This window comes from Camelina sativa, chromosome 11 (genome assembly GCF_000633955.1).
Source record: "Camelina sativa cultivar DH55 chromosome 11, Cs, whole genome shotgun sequence".
In the NCBI taxonomy this organism is placed as follows: domain Eukaryota; kingdom Viridiplantae; phylum Streptophyta; class Magnoliopsida; order Brassicales; family Brassicaceae; genus Camelina; species Camelina sativa.
Window position 1 is genome coordinate 49105140 of NC_025695.1, and position 12898 is coordinate 49118037.

The window sequence follows — 12898 nt, forward strand, 5'->3', positions numbered from 1 at the left end:
ATTATGGTAACACCAAAGAGAAATGGAGGTAGACAGAAAAATTCGTTGAAGAGAAACATTGATGCACACTTCCACAACTTGTCTGAAAAGGTTTCTTCTTTTTTTCTCCTTTAAAGATTCTTAATTTCAAAAGAAGAAGCCTAATTTAAAGATTTTTAATAATAGAAGCTGAGTTTTTTTTTTGTTTTTTTGCAGAGGAGGAGGAGCAAGATCAACGAGAAAATGAAAGCTTTGCAGAAACTCATACCCAATTCCAACAAGGTATACAAAATGTTCGAATCAGAAGAGATTGTGAGAAACATTGTTTGTTTTGATTGTTATTTCTTTTGTTTGTAGACTGACAAAGCCTCAATGCTTGATGAAGCTATTGAATATCTGAAGCAGCTTCAACTTCAAGTGCAGGTTTTCTTTAATTACTTACTTGGATCACACCCAATCAATGTCTGATTTGCAAAACCTATCATTTGATCATAACTTAATAACTGCTTAATGCAGACTTTAGCCGTTATGAATGGTTTAGGCCTAAGCCCTATGCGGTTACCACCGGTTCTACCTCCTACACAGACAAGGATCAATGAGACCTTAGAGCAAGACCTGAACTTGGAGACTCTGCTTGCTGCTCCTCACTCCGTGGAACCACCTCAAGAAATGTGCTTTTCCACAGCCACTCTGCTTTGAAGATAACATTCAGACAATGATGATGATCTGGCATCAAACTGGCAAGTGTTCCTCTAGTACCTGTCAGACACATCAGTCCAAAATGTTTGAGAGTTATAGTATTGGCCAGGTTTCAATGTTCAGTTATAGTTCTGCTAAATAAGCTTTAGGACTGAACAAAATTTAGTAGTTTGATTATAATGATGTCTGAAGAAGATTATATAAAAGACTAATTAGTTACATGAGATGATTATTACAACTATCAAATGGATATGTCTGTGAGTTGCAGCCATCCATAAGCACACCGGTCTCTAATACTTCGAGTGATGGCTACTGCTGATTCAACCGCAGGTCTTATCTTCGTCATTGCTTTCTCTACTTGAATTCTCATGCCAACATCCATCTGTTATTTCAAATGGCGGTGATAACTTTAGGGATATATAGACAAGACAAATTGATATCAAAATTACCAATATAAGAATCTCGTAAGGTAGAAACCTTTTCTAGAGAGTATTGTGTGTCTAAGATGTGGCAGAAATATGACAGTTGCTTGTACAAGTCTGCTTCAGTATACTGTAATAGGACAAAGCTCAAAGTCAAGAGTTGTTAGTCTGTTAAGCAATAGAAAGGTAGGAGTTATGAGGTCCATGAAGGGATATACCTTTCTTAAGAGAGTTCCGTTACAGTTAGGATAGTTTGGGCAAACTGTGCCTCGTTCACGTTCACCAAGCAAGCGAAAGTTGGGGGAGCGGGTTGTGTGCTTGCAAGACTCGTCATCACACTGTTGAAGACAAAATGTACAAGAAAACGTCATAATCATAACTTAATAAGGAAAAATGTTCAGAATTACGGAAAAAAAAGAGGCGAAAAGGTTTTACATACCACCATTATGCCTTTGTAATACATTGACACAAATCCATCAAGCTGTCTTTTCACCTGACAGGTATGAGAATGAATTAATAACTAAAGCATCTGTCCTGCAGGCCAAATCACAACAATATAGAATTTTTTATTCTGAGAAACTTAACAGATTAGGATACTTTTCAACAAAGTTTGACTACCTGGTTAGCTATCATAGCAGGGGATATTCTTCCAGTGCCATCATCCTGCTGACATTTCGGGCAATGCAGTTTAAGCCAGAAAGAGGAATCAGATTCATCTGTTTCAGGTGTCGCAGGTTTCTTACTGATTGACGCACAAACAGAACTAGCAATAGATGGACAGTTGAAAGAAGTAGAGCAGCTGGGGCATGTTAATGCTAACGGCTCACAGCCTTTATATCTGCATTTTTTACATGTAAATTACGTTGTTGGGGATCTTGAATTCTAGGAATATTGCAAATTCATGGAGAAAATATATGATATCAAATTACAAATGGGAAAGACATCACTACCTTTCTTCATCGCTTGTAGCAAATAAGAGGGAGGTCGAAGGATCACTGCTCGTGGCATTGTTTGATTTGCTTTGGTACTAGAATAACACATTGTTTCCAATCAGTTGTCATGAATTCATGATCACTGAATAATGAATCGATAAGTGGCTCGAATGAAAGCTATTTTACCTTTGATGGGTCAAGTCCTAAACACTCGGCTAGACGTTCAGGACTTGTTCCTTGAATCTCTGCGCATAGACGAGACACCACCGGATGAATCTGTTGTGCCAAGTAGTAATCTATATCAACCAACCATCTGCTTCCGTCTGATTTCACCTCATCAGGATGCCTAGCACGTTCAGCAATCCCTGCTGAACTGGCAGAGCTAGCATTACCCTGCACAGAGGAAGCATAAAAGATTTAGTAGGAAAACTATAGAGTATCTGATAATATTTAGCTGGTCTTCTGTGTTGGAAACCTGTTCATAGCAGATTATATATGGTACAGTATCCTTAGCATTGAAACCTTCTTTATAACCACGTTGCCTCATTCTGAGTGCAACCTGAGAAGATTAATTTGGCCACACAAATCAGAGAGTTAAGTTAAGTAAATATATGGAAAGCATATATCCAGGGACAAATGAAGTGAATAATAGCTCTCATACTCACTTGAACGTGTGGTTGGCTTTTGGAATCTGGATAAGCTGCAGGCGGTTTAGTCAATGTCTTGGTGATGACATACTTCTCAAGCGCAACTTGCCCATTTCTCATTTCCTCTTGTATCTGTTGCATGGACAAAGCAACACGTGTTGGATGATAAAGAACATCAAAGTAATTAGCGAAGATTAATAAAAATGATAACAAAAATTACCTTCATTAGTTCGTTATGAATTGCTTCAACAACATCCTCACATGACCTGCAAAGAAGAAGAGGCTTGTTGTGCTTGCATGAGAGAGTAAAAAAAATGTTCTATAGTGGATGTTTCAAAACATACCCTCCATACAAGATTTTACTCAGGCATAAATCTCCTATTTCCTTAGAGAGCAAGCTCCAATCTCGACGAACCATATCCACACCTTTTCTCTCAATGTCCTGCATTGAGAATGCATCTAGTACCCAGAATTTTCTAGAAGAAAGGGTATGCAAAAATATTTACATAAAAGATTACCTCGCAAGGCTTCCCATCCTTAAACAGCAACTTGACAGCAGCATACTTCTTTTTTCGAAGAAGAAGCATTCTCTTGTATATACCATCACAGTCAATTTTTAGACATCTATACTTCTTATTGACCTAAAAAAAACAAAATCAAATGTCTGATACTGTGAAGCACCTTCCCCAAAGACAGCAATATAGGGACAAATCTATAATCCAACCTACCTCTTGGATGACTTTTGATTTAATGGCTTTCACCTCTTCAAGATCATCTAGTCCGCTGTGAATCATGATTGAATCTGTGTCACCGTATATTACCTATGTAAAAGCAAGATGTTTAATTCTAGACTTGATAGAGCAGAGATGCTGAAACATTTTACTAATTTCTCTTCTGAAATGAATTTCGTGAGACTCGACGTGTAGGAGATACCTCTAGGTTTAAATGGTTCTGGACAAGATCCACGGTTCTTTGCAGGATCTCCCTTCCCTGCAATGTTAAGGAAATTGGCCTAATCACGCGAAGAATAGAGAAAAAAACAAAAAATGTCACTCAAAAAACAGAAAGCATCACTTACCTGTAATGTTATGAGCTCTGCTAAAGGCTTAGCATAGAATCTTGAATTAGAAAACCCCAGACATCCATACATACTGTGTTTAGAATGAATAAGAAATCATAAACATCAAAATGCGGTGAATAGCAATTATTGCCGACACAAGCAAAACCATGGATGCAAACCTGTTGGCTGTGAGTTTTAATGCCTGCTGCCGAATGTCAAGCTCCCAGTACTTGAGACCTGTTTCCTTCTTCATCTTTAATTTGACGCTTTTCCTTATACTAACCAAATGTTCCATCAACTAAAACAAAGACGGATAGTGGGATTCTTGATTAGACTGGGAATACCAGAACAAGGAGAAAAACTTAAAGTCGTGGCAAAGAAAAGTGCATATAGCAATAATTTAGACGATGATGTCAAGATTAATTTTACTTCAACTACAGAAAACAGCAGTCACTAATACAATTCTGAACAGGCAACAGCTAGGTCGCATTGGTCTTAGTAAAGAAAACGAGGCAAAATATTACTTTTGGTTGGTGTCTTTTCTGACTGGGTTGGGGTAAATTATAAATTTGATGTTGGAAGACCTATAACAGATCGAGAATATATACTGGATCGATAATAGTCACAAACCTTTGGAAGAATTCCAGGTGTCTGACTCAAAGGTAAACGAGGAACTCCATCTTCAGATCGTGGTATAGTCGTAAAACAGATATTGTATTCCTGAAAATATCATGACTCTTATCTATCATGCAGGCAGAAACAGCCACCAAAGGCTTGGAAAATAGAAAATAATCTGCTAACCTGTATAATAGAAGGGTAAAGACTATTGAAATCCAGAAGCAAAACATATTTGTCATATAAGCCTCTCTTCGGCTCCAACACCAGTCCACCAGCGTAGGCTGGACCTTTTTTTATTTTGCTGCCCTTAGACGGATCATTCTCCAAAGCCATGTCAGCATCTAATTCATCTACATTGCGTTCCTCTGGACCATAATTCATTCTTCTTTTTGATGACTTTATTTCCTTCATACGTTGTGAAATTTTGTCTGGGAGAATGTACTTTTTCGAGTGGAATGTATGTAGTAAGTAGTATTCGATCCTCTGCGCCCTGGCTCCCTGGTCATGAACAAAAAAATGCATAAGTCAGCAGCATATAGCTTCCCGGGAGAGAGAGTGAGAGAAAGAGAGGAGAATCAGGAGTCATTACTTGAAGTGTTTTCCCCCAAAGATTGCCACTTATGTTAGTAAGCTGGAGAGTGAGAGGAAGAACACTTAAGTGAAACATGAGCTCCATGGATAACCATGCATCCGTCTCACCACATTCAATCTGAAAACCAAAAAGGTTATAACAAGCGAGGAATTAAGATGCAGTCATCACTCGTCAAGCTTATATGAACTGTTGTTATCTGCAATTCCTTTACTTCTACGTATGACTGGATTATTTATTCTTCACCAATATGCACCAAATTTTTTCACTCGCAAGGATTCATAACCTATCATTAGTATTGTGGTAGTACCAACTTATGCGTCAAACAGAGATGAGCAGGCGAGAAGGCTAAATTGAAGAACTTACAAGTTCACCAAGTGTTTTGGATGACTGAAACATTTTGGGAATATCATTGGGCGCTATCTCTTTTCTGTCCCGGTTCAGCTGTGTCTTTGAAAGGTCCGTTAACGAATAACTAACCTACAAGAAACAGATGCTTATACATGAGGGATTGAGCTTCAACTTACTGCTTACGAGAGTTGGGTACCACACCTGCTTTAACAAGTCACGAGAACACAGATCTGTATCACACAAGAGCCTTCCAGCAATACAAGACATGAGCCCTGGTGTAGCTCCAGACCCAAAATTAGTGTTTCCTTTAAGCTTAGGCATGAAAGAGCGTTTAAGTCGGCCAATTTTGGACCACATGTTACTCTGAACTTTGCAAGCCTGCACAGTAGTAAGAACAAGACAGACAATGTTCATATATCTCTATTACGTCACCATCACAACACGAGAGACTGGGAAGAGAGACGAAAGGATGTACAATGCATAAAAAAAAACTTGCAGGCTTATTAATGTTAAAAATCATCTAATAAGCCTGGAAGACAAGGGCCTTACAAAACTGATATGAGTCAAATATCAGCACATTGTCCAGGTCATGTAAATGAAAAAGTACATCATAGAAAAAAAAAACCTGTAACGACACTACCATTTTTCTTAATGGTAAATAGAGATTTTGCTATACCTGGGCTCTTTGAAGAAGAACATCCAGATCAAAACCTGATATATTATGTCCCACAAGAACATCACTGTCCAATTTGTTCAACTCCAAAAACAATCGGTTCAACAATGCTCTTTCACTGCAGTAAGAAAAGGAAAAAAATGTTGAACGAAGCAACATGAATTGCCAAAGATATATATGGATCATAAGCACATCCTATCCAGTAACAGAGCTGCAACACACCTGTTTTCAATACTTAAAACGCTGCAGCCATTCTTTAAATTTCTGTCAGTCACTTCTTTTTTCCAACCAATTGGGTAACCAGTTCCTTCAGGAGTCCTAACAACCGTGAAATGACTTAAAATACCAGATCTCTTTCTTTCTGGAGCTGGCATTGGAACATCAATCTGAAAAATCAAGGAGCACGCACATCATATGTCAAGCTATTAATGTAGACATAAATAGCGTCTTTTGAGCAAAAAACAATCGTCCAAAAATGAGCAGTCATATAAGACCACATGATACGAACACATACTGGTGAATGGTAGTGTCATGATCAAATATCCATATTCTTCACAAAGAGAAAAAACGGCAAAGAAGCTTTGTTTAAATGTTGTAAACCAACCTTGGCGTTGTGAAAGCAGAGAATAGATGCAGAAACGATTTCGCTTATGTTCTGCTTTTCATTGACCATAGTCTTTAAATTTATGGCTGTAACGACAGCAGGAGGATGAACCACCTTGTCCTCCGAAACTAAAACAGTGATATCCTTGGGAGAGTCAACAGTAACCTCAAACTTGCACCAGCTCACCTGCACAAGTTTCAAATCCTCTCATTATTGGAGATAAACAGAACTAAAAAATTACTGATAATATGATTATGCCACAATTCGAAGGTCGTACTCCTGCAGAGGGTGAGCAAGTAGAGAAGTTTGAAATTTTGAGCCAAGAAGGTCCCATGATCTTCCTCTTGAGAATAAAATGCTCCAAAGCACTGCACATAAATTAACTTCGATAAGGTTGGAAAAATTGCACCGTGCTAAATCGACATAGCCAGCATACATAGTAAACTAAGAAGCCTACAAAAGACTAGAAATACAAACTTAACTGACCAATTACCAAACAGAAGGAAAGGTAATGAAACTAAGCAGTAAGAAGCCAGAACCTGGTATGAGTCCCGAGCAAAGCACAGAAAGACTCGCCTTTAAGATCTTCTGGAAGTGGACGATCCTGTGAGAACAAAGAAAATATGTCATTAGTGTTGAGATGTAAACAAATTAACAAAAATAAGGATGAGTTTTAGTTTGATATTGCACAGCTGAAATGTACCTTAAATGGATAATTGATCTTCAAAACAAATTGTTCGCCAGCAGGAACATCCGGTCTCTCAAAAGCATAATTTCTCTGATATTTATCCATAAAGAGAAGCATAGAAAGTAAAACAAAAAAGTATCGTTACAAGATACATGAAAATAAATAAATGAGCAAACCTTGACAGGCGCCATGCTAAAATTTGAAACATTGAGTTGTAACAGTTCCTGAGAAATTTCGTTCTTCAGTTTTGATGCCATTTCCTGAGAAGACACATCCAACAAGAATAAATACCAGCAAAAAAGATATTGGTTCCTCCAAGCATGTAACACAGGCAGTCAAACTCACATGTAATTTCCCGCGGAAGGATTCAGGAGAAAGTCGGGAGTCTTTCACCTCTTGCTCGAGCATGATTAGTTCATGGGAAGGAAATATGGAATCATTTGGAACAGCGTAAACACATCTCTGAATATTCTTAACTACCACACAACAACTCTTGTACGTATCTCCCATTTTAACCTGAATTGTAAATAGAGAATGCTTGTCCAAATTCATATCTAGATTAACGCCACATAACAACTTTAAAAAAAAAAAATGAATAAAAATTGAGTGAAAAATCCCAAGAGATTCACCTTCCCAAACAGATATATTGTGCCCATGCTCGCGCCAAAAGCCTCCTCATAAGCGTCAAGAATGTAGAAATGAAGTGATCCATCAGCATTCAAATCAAATTCAGTTTGCCCTTCACAACTAGAACCAAGTAAATCCCTATTCTCAGTTCCACCTTTTCCCATCGCTTCCTTCCAACCAGCAGTGGCGCTTAAAGCCGGATCCTTATCTTTCATATCAGTTGTTGCATTCAATGTAAACACCTCCTTTACACCTAACTCGGTCTTCACCTCAGCGTTCCTCATCTTGTTTGATCCATCCTCTATAACACTATCACTTCCAGGTAAATCCACACTCTCAGAAACATACGGAGGAATGACTTCAGACTCTGTCATATCTTCCTCTTTCAAATTTTTCATCAACTCATTCTCCATGGAAACAGAATCACCCTCGTACACTAAAGGTCTTGGTTCTGAGTCCTTCACTCTCATGGCCGAGGTAACAGAAACCACTTTTTTGTTCCTGGAGACGGTAACTGGAACAGTAACTGGTTGTTTCCTTCTCTTATGCCTTTCCCTATCAAGATCATCTACAGTAACTTGTGCAATTACCTCGTTGAGAATACCCTCGCATTTCCCTGTATCAGTCTCTTTCCCCTTCTTGAAACTTGAAGATGTGAACATAGAAGAAAGTCTACCTTCACCAGTGATAGTAGCAGCAGCCTTAAGCGCCGGGTTCACCTTCTTAATCTGAGGTTGCTGCATCATTTCTTTCCCTTTCTTCTTCTTCTTCTTCAGTCTGCCACTAAACCTACCACCGTCGTCTGATTCATCAGTCGATTCCGGTCCACTTGGCTTCGACCAATCCTCCTCCTCACCTTCGTCGAGATATCCTAAACCGCCACCTTCCTCGTCGTCGACTACAAATCCGCGAGCCTCCTCGCGTCTCCGGGAAACAAGTTCGTCGTACTCGTCATCATCAACTGTATCGAAGATTGGCTTCTCTAGCCTAATATCGTACCCACCACCTGAAGCTGATAGATTCCGAAGTCCCCCTTGTCGAATCGCCTTCAGCCTCTCGAGTGCGTCTTTCCGACTCGACGCCTCCACCCCTCGGCTGCGTCGTCGGCCAGCCTCCGTCGAATTATCACCGGACATTATTCAATTCCGGCTAATTTGGGGATTTGGGGATTTTTTTTTTTTTTTTTTGAACCTTGAAGCTTAGCAAGCATCCGATTTACTGATTTAGGTTTAAGACACCTGTGGCAATGGCGGGAAAATCTATAAGACTTGGCGCGATGCATATGCAAAATCTGAATCCAACAACGCTCACCTACCCTAATTAATACTCCCCTCTAAGCCCAATGGGCCTAATATCAATAGGCCTTATACATTTCTTTTAATAAACCCAATGGAAAGATCAAAGTAAAAGAAACAACGATGAGAGGATGTATTGCCGACCACCTAAAACAGCTTTACCAAAAGCAAAAGCCAAGTAAAGGTTACAATCTCTCCGACTTTGAATCATAATTACAAAAATAAACATCTCTTACAAAACCACTATAATCCATTCTTACCAACAACCAGAACGCAGTTCAGTTTAGTGAGACCAGAGAAAAAAACTTGCTCAGAGATGGCAACTACTACCGTCGTGATTGTTATGATCATCTCCTTCTTCGTAGCAGTTGCGACGGCAGAGACCTCTACTTACATCATCCATATGGACTTATCCGCCAAACCGTTGCCATTTTCCGATCACCAAAGCTGGTTTTCCACAACTCTTACTTCGGTTATAACCGATAGAAAACCAAAGATTATCTACGCTTATACCGATTCGGTTCACGGGTTTAGCGCGGTTCTCACCAACTCCGAGCTCCAACGTCTTAAACACAAACCCGGGAATGTCTCTTTCACCAAAGATTTGCCGGTTAAGCTTCATACTACTTTCTCTCCGCAATTTATCGATCTAAATTTGACATCCGGTACATGGCCGGTCTCGAATTGTGGAGCTGGTACAGTCATTGGTATTATAGATACCGGAATTTGGCCGGACAGTCCCAGCTTTCACGACGATGGGCATGGTTCGGTTCCGTCTAAATGGAAAGGAGAATGTCAATTCAATTCTTCTTCCTTGTGCAACAAGAAACTAATTGGTGCAAGAGTTTTCAACAAGGGCTTGTTCGCCAACAACCCTGATTTGAGAGGAACCAAGATTGGTCAATACTCTTCACCCTACGATACAATTGGACACGGCACTCATGTTGCGGCCATTGCGGCTGGAAATCACGTTAAGAACGCATCTTACTTCTCTTATGCGCAAGGAACCGCTTCAGGAATCGCACCGCACGCACCTATTGCTATCTATAAAGCCGCTTGGGAAGAAGGGATTTACGCATCAGATGTAATCGCAGCGATTGATCAAGCGATTCGAGATGGAGTCGATGTGATATCTCTGTCACTAGGATTGAGCTTTGAGAATGATGACGACGAAGTTGATGGTTTCGGTCTAGAAAATGATCCGATTGCAGTAGCAGCATTTGCTGCGATTCAAAAAGGCGTTTTCGTCGTTGCTTCAGGTGGTAATGACGGGCCTTACAACTGGAGTTTGATTAACGGAGCGCCGTGGATTGCGACGGTTGGAGCTGGAACAATCGGTCGGCAATTTCAAGGAACCCTGACGTTAGGAAACAGAGTTAGCTTCAACTTTCCGTCTCTGTTTCCCGGAGATTTCCCTTCAGTTCAGTTTCCCGTGACGTACATAGAATCTTGCAAAGCCGGAAACAAGACGCTGACTAACATAATTGTTGTATGTTACGAAAACGTTAACATCGAAATCAAACTACAACAAGCCAAATCCACCGGAGCTGCAGCAGTAGTTCTAGTAACAGATAAGTTACTTACGGAACAAGACACAGTCGAATACCAGTTTCCGGTAGCATTCATCAGCTCAAAGCACGGAGAAACTATAAAAATCTACGCATTGAGCAACAGAAGGAACGCGACCGCGAGGCTAGAGTTTCGGTCCAAAACCAGCACCAGAAGTAGACATATACAGCTCGAGAGGTCCATTCACAAGCTTCCCTCAAATACTCAAACCGGACATCCTAGCCCCTGGTACACTGATACTCTCTGCTTGGCCACCGGTTAAACCAGTAGCAGGAACTACAGCAAGACCATTACTCAGCGGATTCAATCTCTTAACTGGGACATCAATGGCTGCACCTCATGTAGCTGGAGTAGCCGCACTTATAAAGCAAGTCCATCCAAATTGGAGTCCATCGGCTATAAAATCTGCAATTATGACAACGGCTTTGACTTTAGACAACCCTTTAGCCGTTGGAGCAGGACATGTGAGTACCAAAAACGTCTTGAACCCTGGCCTAATCTACGATACAAGTCCACAAGATTTCATAAACTTCCTTTGTCACAATGCAAAACAATCAAGAAAATTGATCAATATCATCACAAGATCGAATCTTTCCGATGCGTGTAAGAACCCATCTCCATATCTCAATTACCCTTCAATCATTGCCTATTTCACGTCCGATCAAAACGGTCCCAAGATATTTCGAAGGACGTTGACGAACGTGGGAGAAGCAAAGACAAGCTACAGCGTGAGAGTGAGAGGCTTAAAGGGTCTAAACGTCGTCGTGGAGCCAAAAAGACTAATGTTCAGAGAGAAAAATGAAAAGCTAAGTTACAGTGTGAGATTGGAGAGTCCGAGAGCGTTACAAGAGAACGTGGTTTATGGATCGGTGAGTTGGTTTGATGAAGATGAAACTAAGTCTGAAGTTCGCTGTTCTGTCGTGGCCACGAGTCTTGTCCAAGAGTCTTGATTATTACCTTATGTCGCATGATTGTGTCTAAATATACGATCTTTTTATTCACATTCATGATCATGGAGAAAGATAATTATAAGATTATGGAAATTGATGTTTATATATACAAAAGAGAATCGAGATTTGGGATCATGAATACAAAATTGGTATCTAGTTATTTACATGTAACAAATTTCTGAATATCTAATAAGAAAATATTTATACAACGAATTAAATAAGAATTGTTGGATCTGACTAGGAATCTAAAAAAAAAAAAACTCTAGCCTTTTCTCTGCAACTCTGTTTTTGTCCCCTGTTTTTTTAATCACTACCGTCACCGAACGGTGACCCAGCTACTGGTGACAGACCAATCAGGGATCGAATCAGCCGCCAAACTCGCAACCCTCTCATCCGGCGAATCGATCGTTTGTGAACCGGAAGAAACCGAATCCCAATCGGGAAACTCGAAAGGGCATCTCGGCGATGTAGAGACTTCCTCCTTTGTTTTCAGGTTAACAACGAAGCTTTCTTCTTCTTCTACTAAACCGTCGTGATCAAGATCGACGGCTACAAACGGATGGTGTAAAAGCATCTCAGCCGTCCATCTCTTCTTGGGATCTTTAACGAAACACTTTGTCAAAAAATCTCTTCCTTGTTCCGACAACTCCTCGGGAATCATCGGAACCTCGTCACCAACACCGATGCGTATCAACAACGACATGAAGTTCGATCCTTCTTTAAAACTCCACGCCGTTTTGCCACTAAACATCTCAACTACAGCGCATCCCAAAGCCCACACGTCACCTTCTGATCCATATTCGTTATCGTTAACAGCTTCCGGCGCCATATACAACGGCGTACCTCTAATCTGAACTCCTTCGTTTAACGTCGTAACTTCCCCAACTCTCGTAGCCAATCCGAAATCGGCAATCTTAACGGCGCCGTCACCGAACAACAGAATATTCCCGAGTTTTAAATCGCAGTGAGCGAATCCGTTAGCGTGGATGTGTCGTAGTCCTCTGAGCACCGATCCCGTGTGACGGCGTACGGTTGATTCCGGTAGACCTTCACCGCCTAGTTTCTTGAGATAACTCTCCAAGCTCCCTCTGGAAGCGTATTCCAAGAACAAGTTATGCATCTCTTCTCCGTTTTCAACCGTCCGATCATCGCCGAAACACCGTACGATCTCGTCGCATTCGTCTCCGAGTTTGTC

At 40.4% G+C, this 12898-nt stretch overlaps 3 protein-coding genes and 1 pseudogene across 6 annotated transcripts in view; 2 read left to right on the forward strand and 2 right to left on the reverse strand.

Annotated features, from left to right (window-relative positions):
- Positions 1-697, forward strand: part of LOC104727320 (transcription factor ALC-like) — a 1460-nt gene extending 763 nt beyond the window's left edge. The window contains exons 2-5 of the mRNA XM_010446393.2: positions 19-90; positions 196-261; positions 337-402; positions 496-697. Coding sequence (XP_010444695.1) covers positions 19-90; positions 196-261; positions 337-402; positions 496-678 — 387 coding nt within the window. The 3' untranslated portion in view covers positions 679-697. The remainder of the gene's footprint in view (positions 1-18; positions 91-195; positions 262-336; positions 403-495) is intronic.
- Positions 647-9092, reverse strand: LOC104727319 (DNA polymerase alpha catalytic subunit-like). 4 transcript variants are annotated; one of them, XM_010446392.2, is made up of 31 exons: positions 7892-9092; positions 7608-7778; positions 7439-7522; positions 7278-7352; positions 7114-7178; positions 6852-6942; positions 6575-6760; positions 6193-6356; positions 5974-6088; positions 5499-5675; positions 5313-5426; positions 4947-5066; positions 4541-4855; positions 4370-4459; positions 3919-4037; positions 3758-3830; positions 3613-3669; positions 3408-3500; positions 3198-3320; positions 3024-3121; positions 2900-2945; positions 2698-2811; positions 2508-2591; positions 2219-2425; positions 2051-2127; positions 1719-1938; positions 1540-1593; positions 1319-1438; positions 1156-1230; positions 915-1060; positions 647-738 (listed from the first exon to the last, which is right to left on the reverse strand). In XM_010446392.2, the coding sequence occupies exons 1-30, from the start codon at positions 9023-9025 to the stop codon at positions 920-922; spliced, it is 4602 nt and encodes a 1533-aa protein (XP_010444694.1). In that variant the 5' UTR covers positions 9026-9092; the 3' UTR covers positions 647-738; positions 915-919. The 4 variants fall into 4 exon arrangements, 3 of the variants coding, with proteins under 3 accessions (XP_010444694.1, XP_019088720.1, XP_010444693.1); XM_019233175.1 differs by having other exon boundaries at positions 715-738; positions 899-1060; XM_010446391.2 differs by lacking the exon at positions 647-738 and having other exon boundaries at positions 831-1060.
- Positions 9501-11703, forward strand: LOC104729092 (annotated as a pseudogene).
- LOC104727321 (mitogen-activated protein kinase kinase kinase NPK1-like) overlaps positions 11843-12898 on the reverse strand; it is a 2226-nt gene continuing 1170 nt past the window's right edge. The window contains exon 2 of the mRNA XM_010446394.1: positions 11843-12546. Within this exon, the coding sequence (XP_010444696.1) occupies positions 12020-12546 (527 nt within the window). The 3' untranslated portion in view covers positions 11843-12019. The remainder of the gene's footprint in view (positions 12547-12898) is intronic.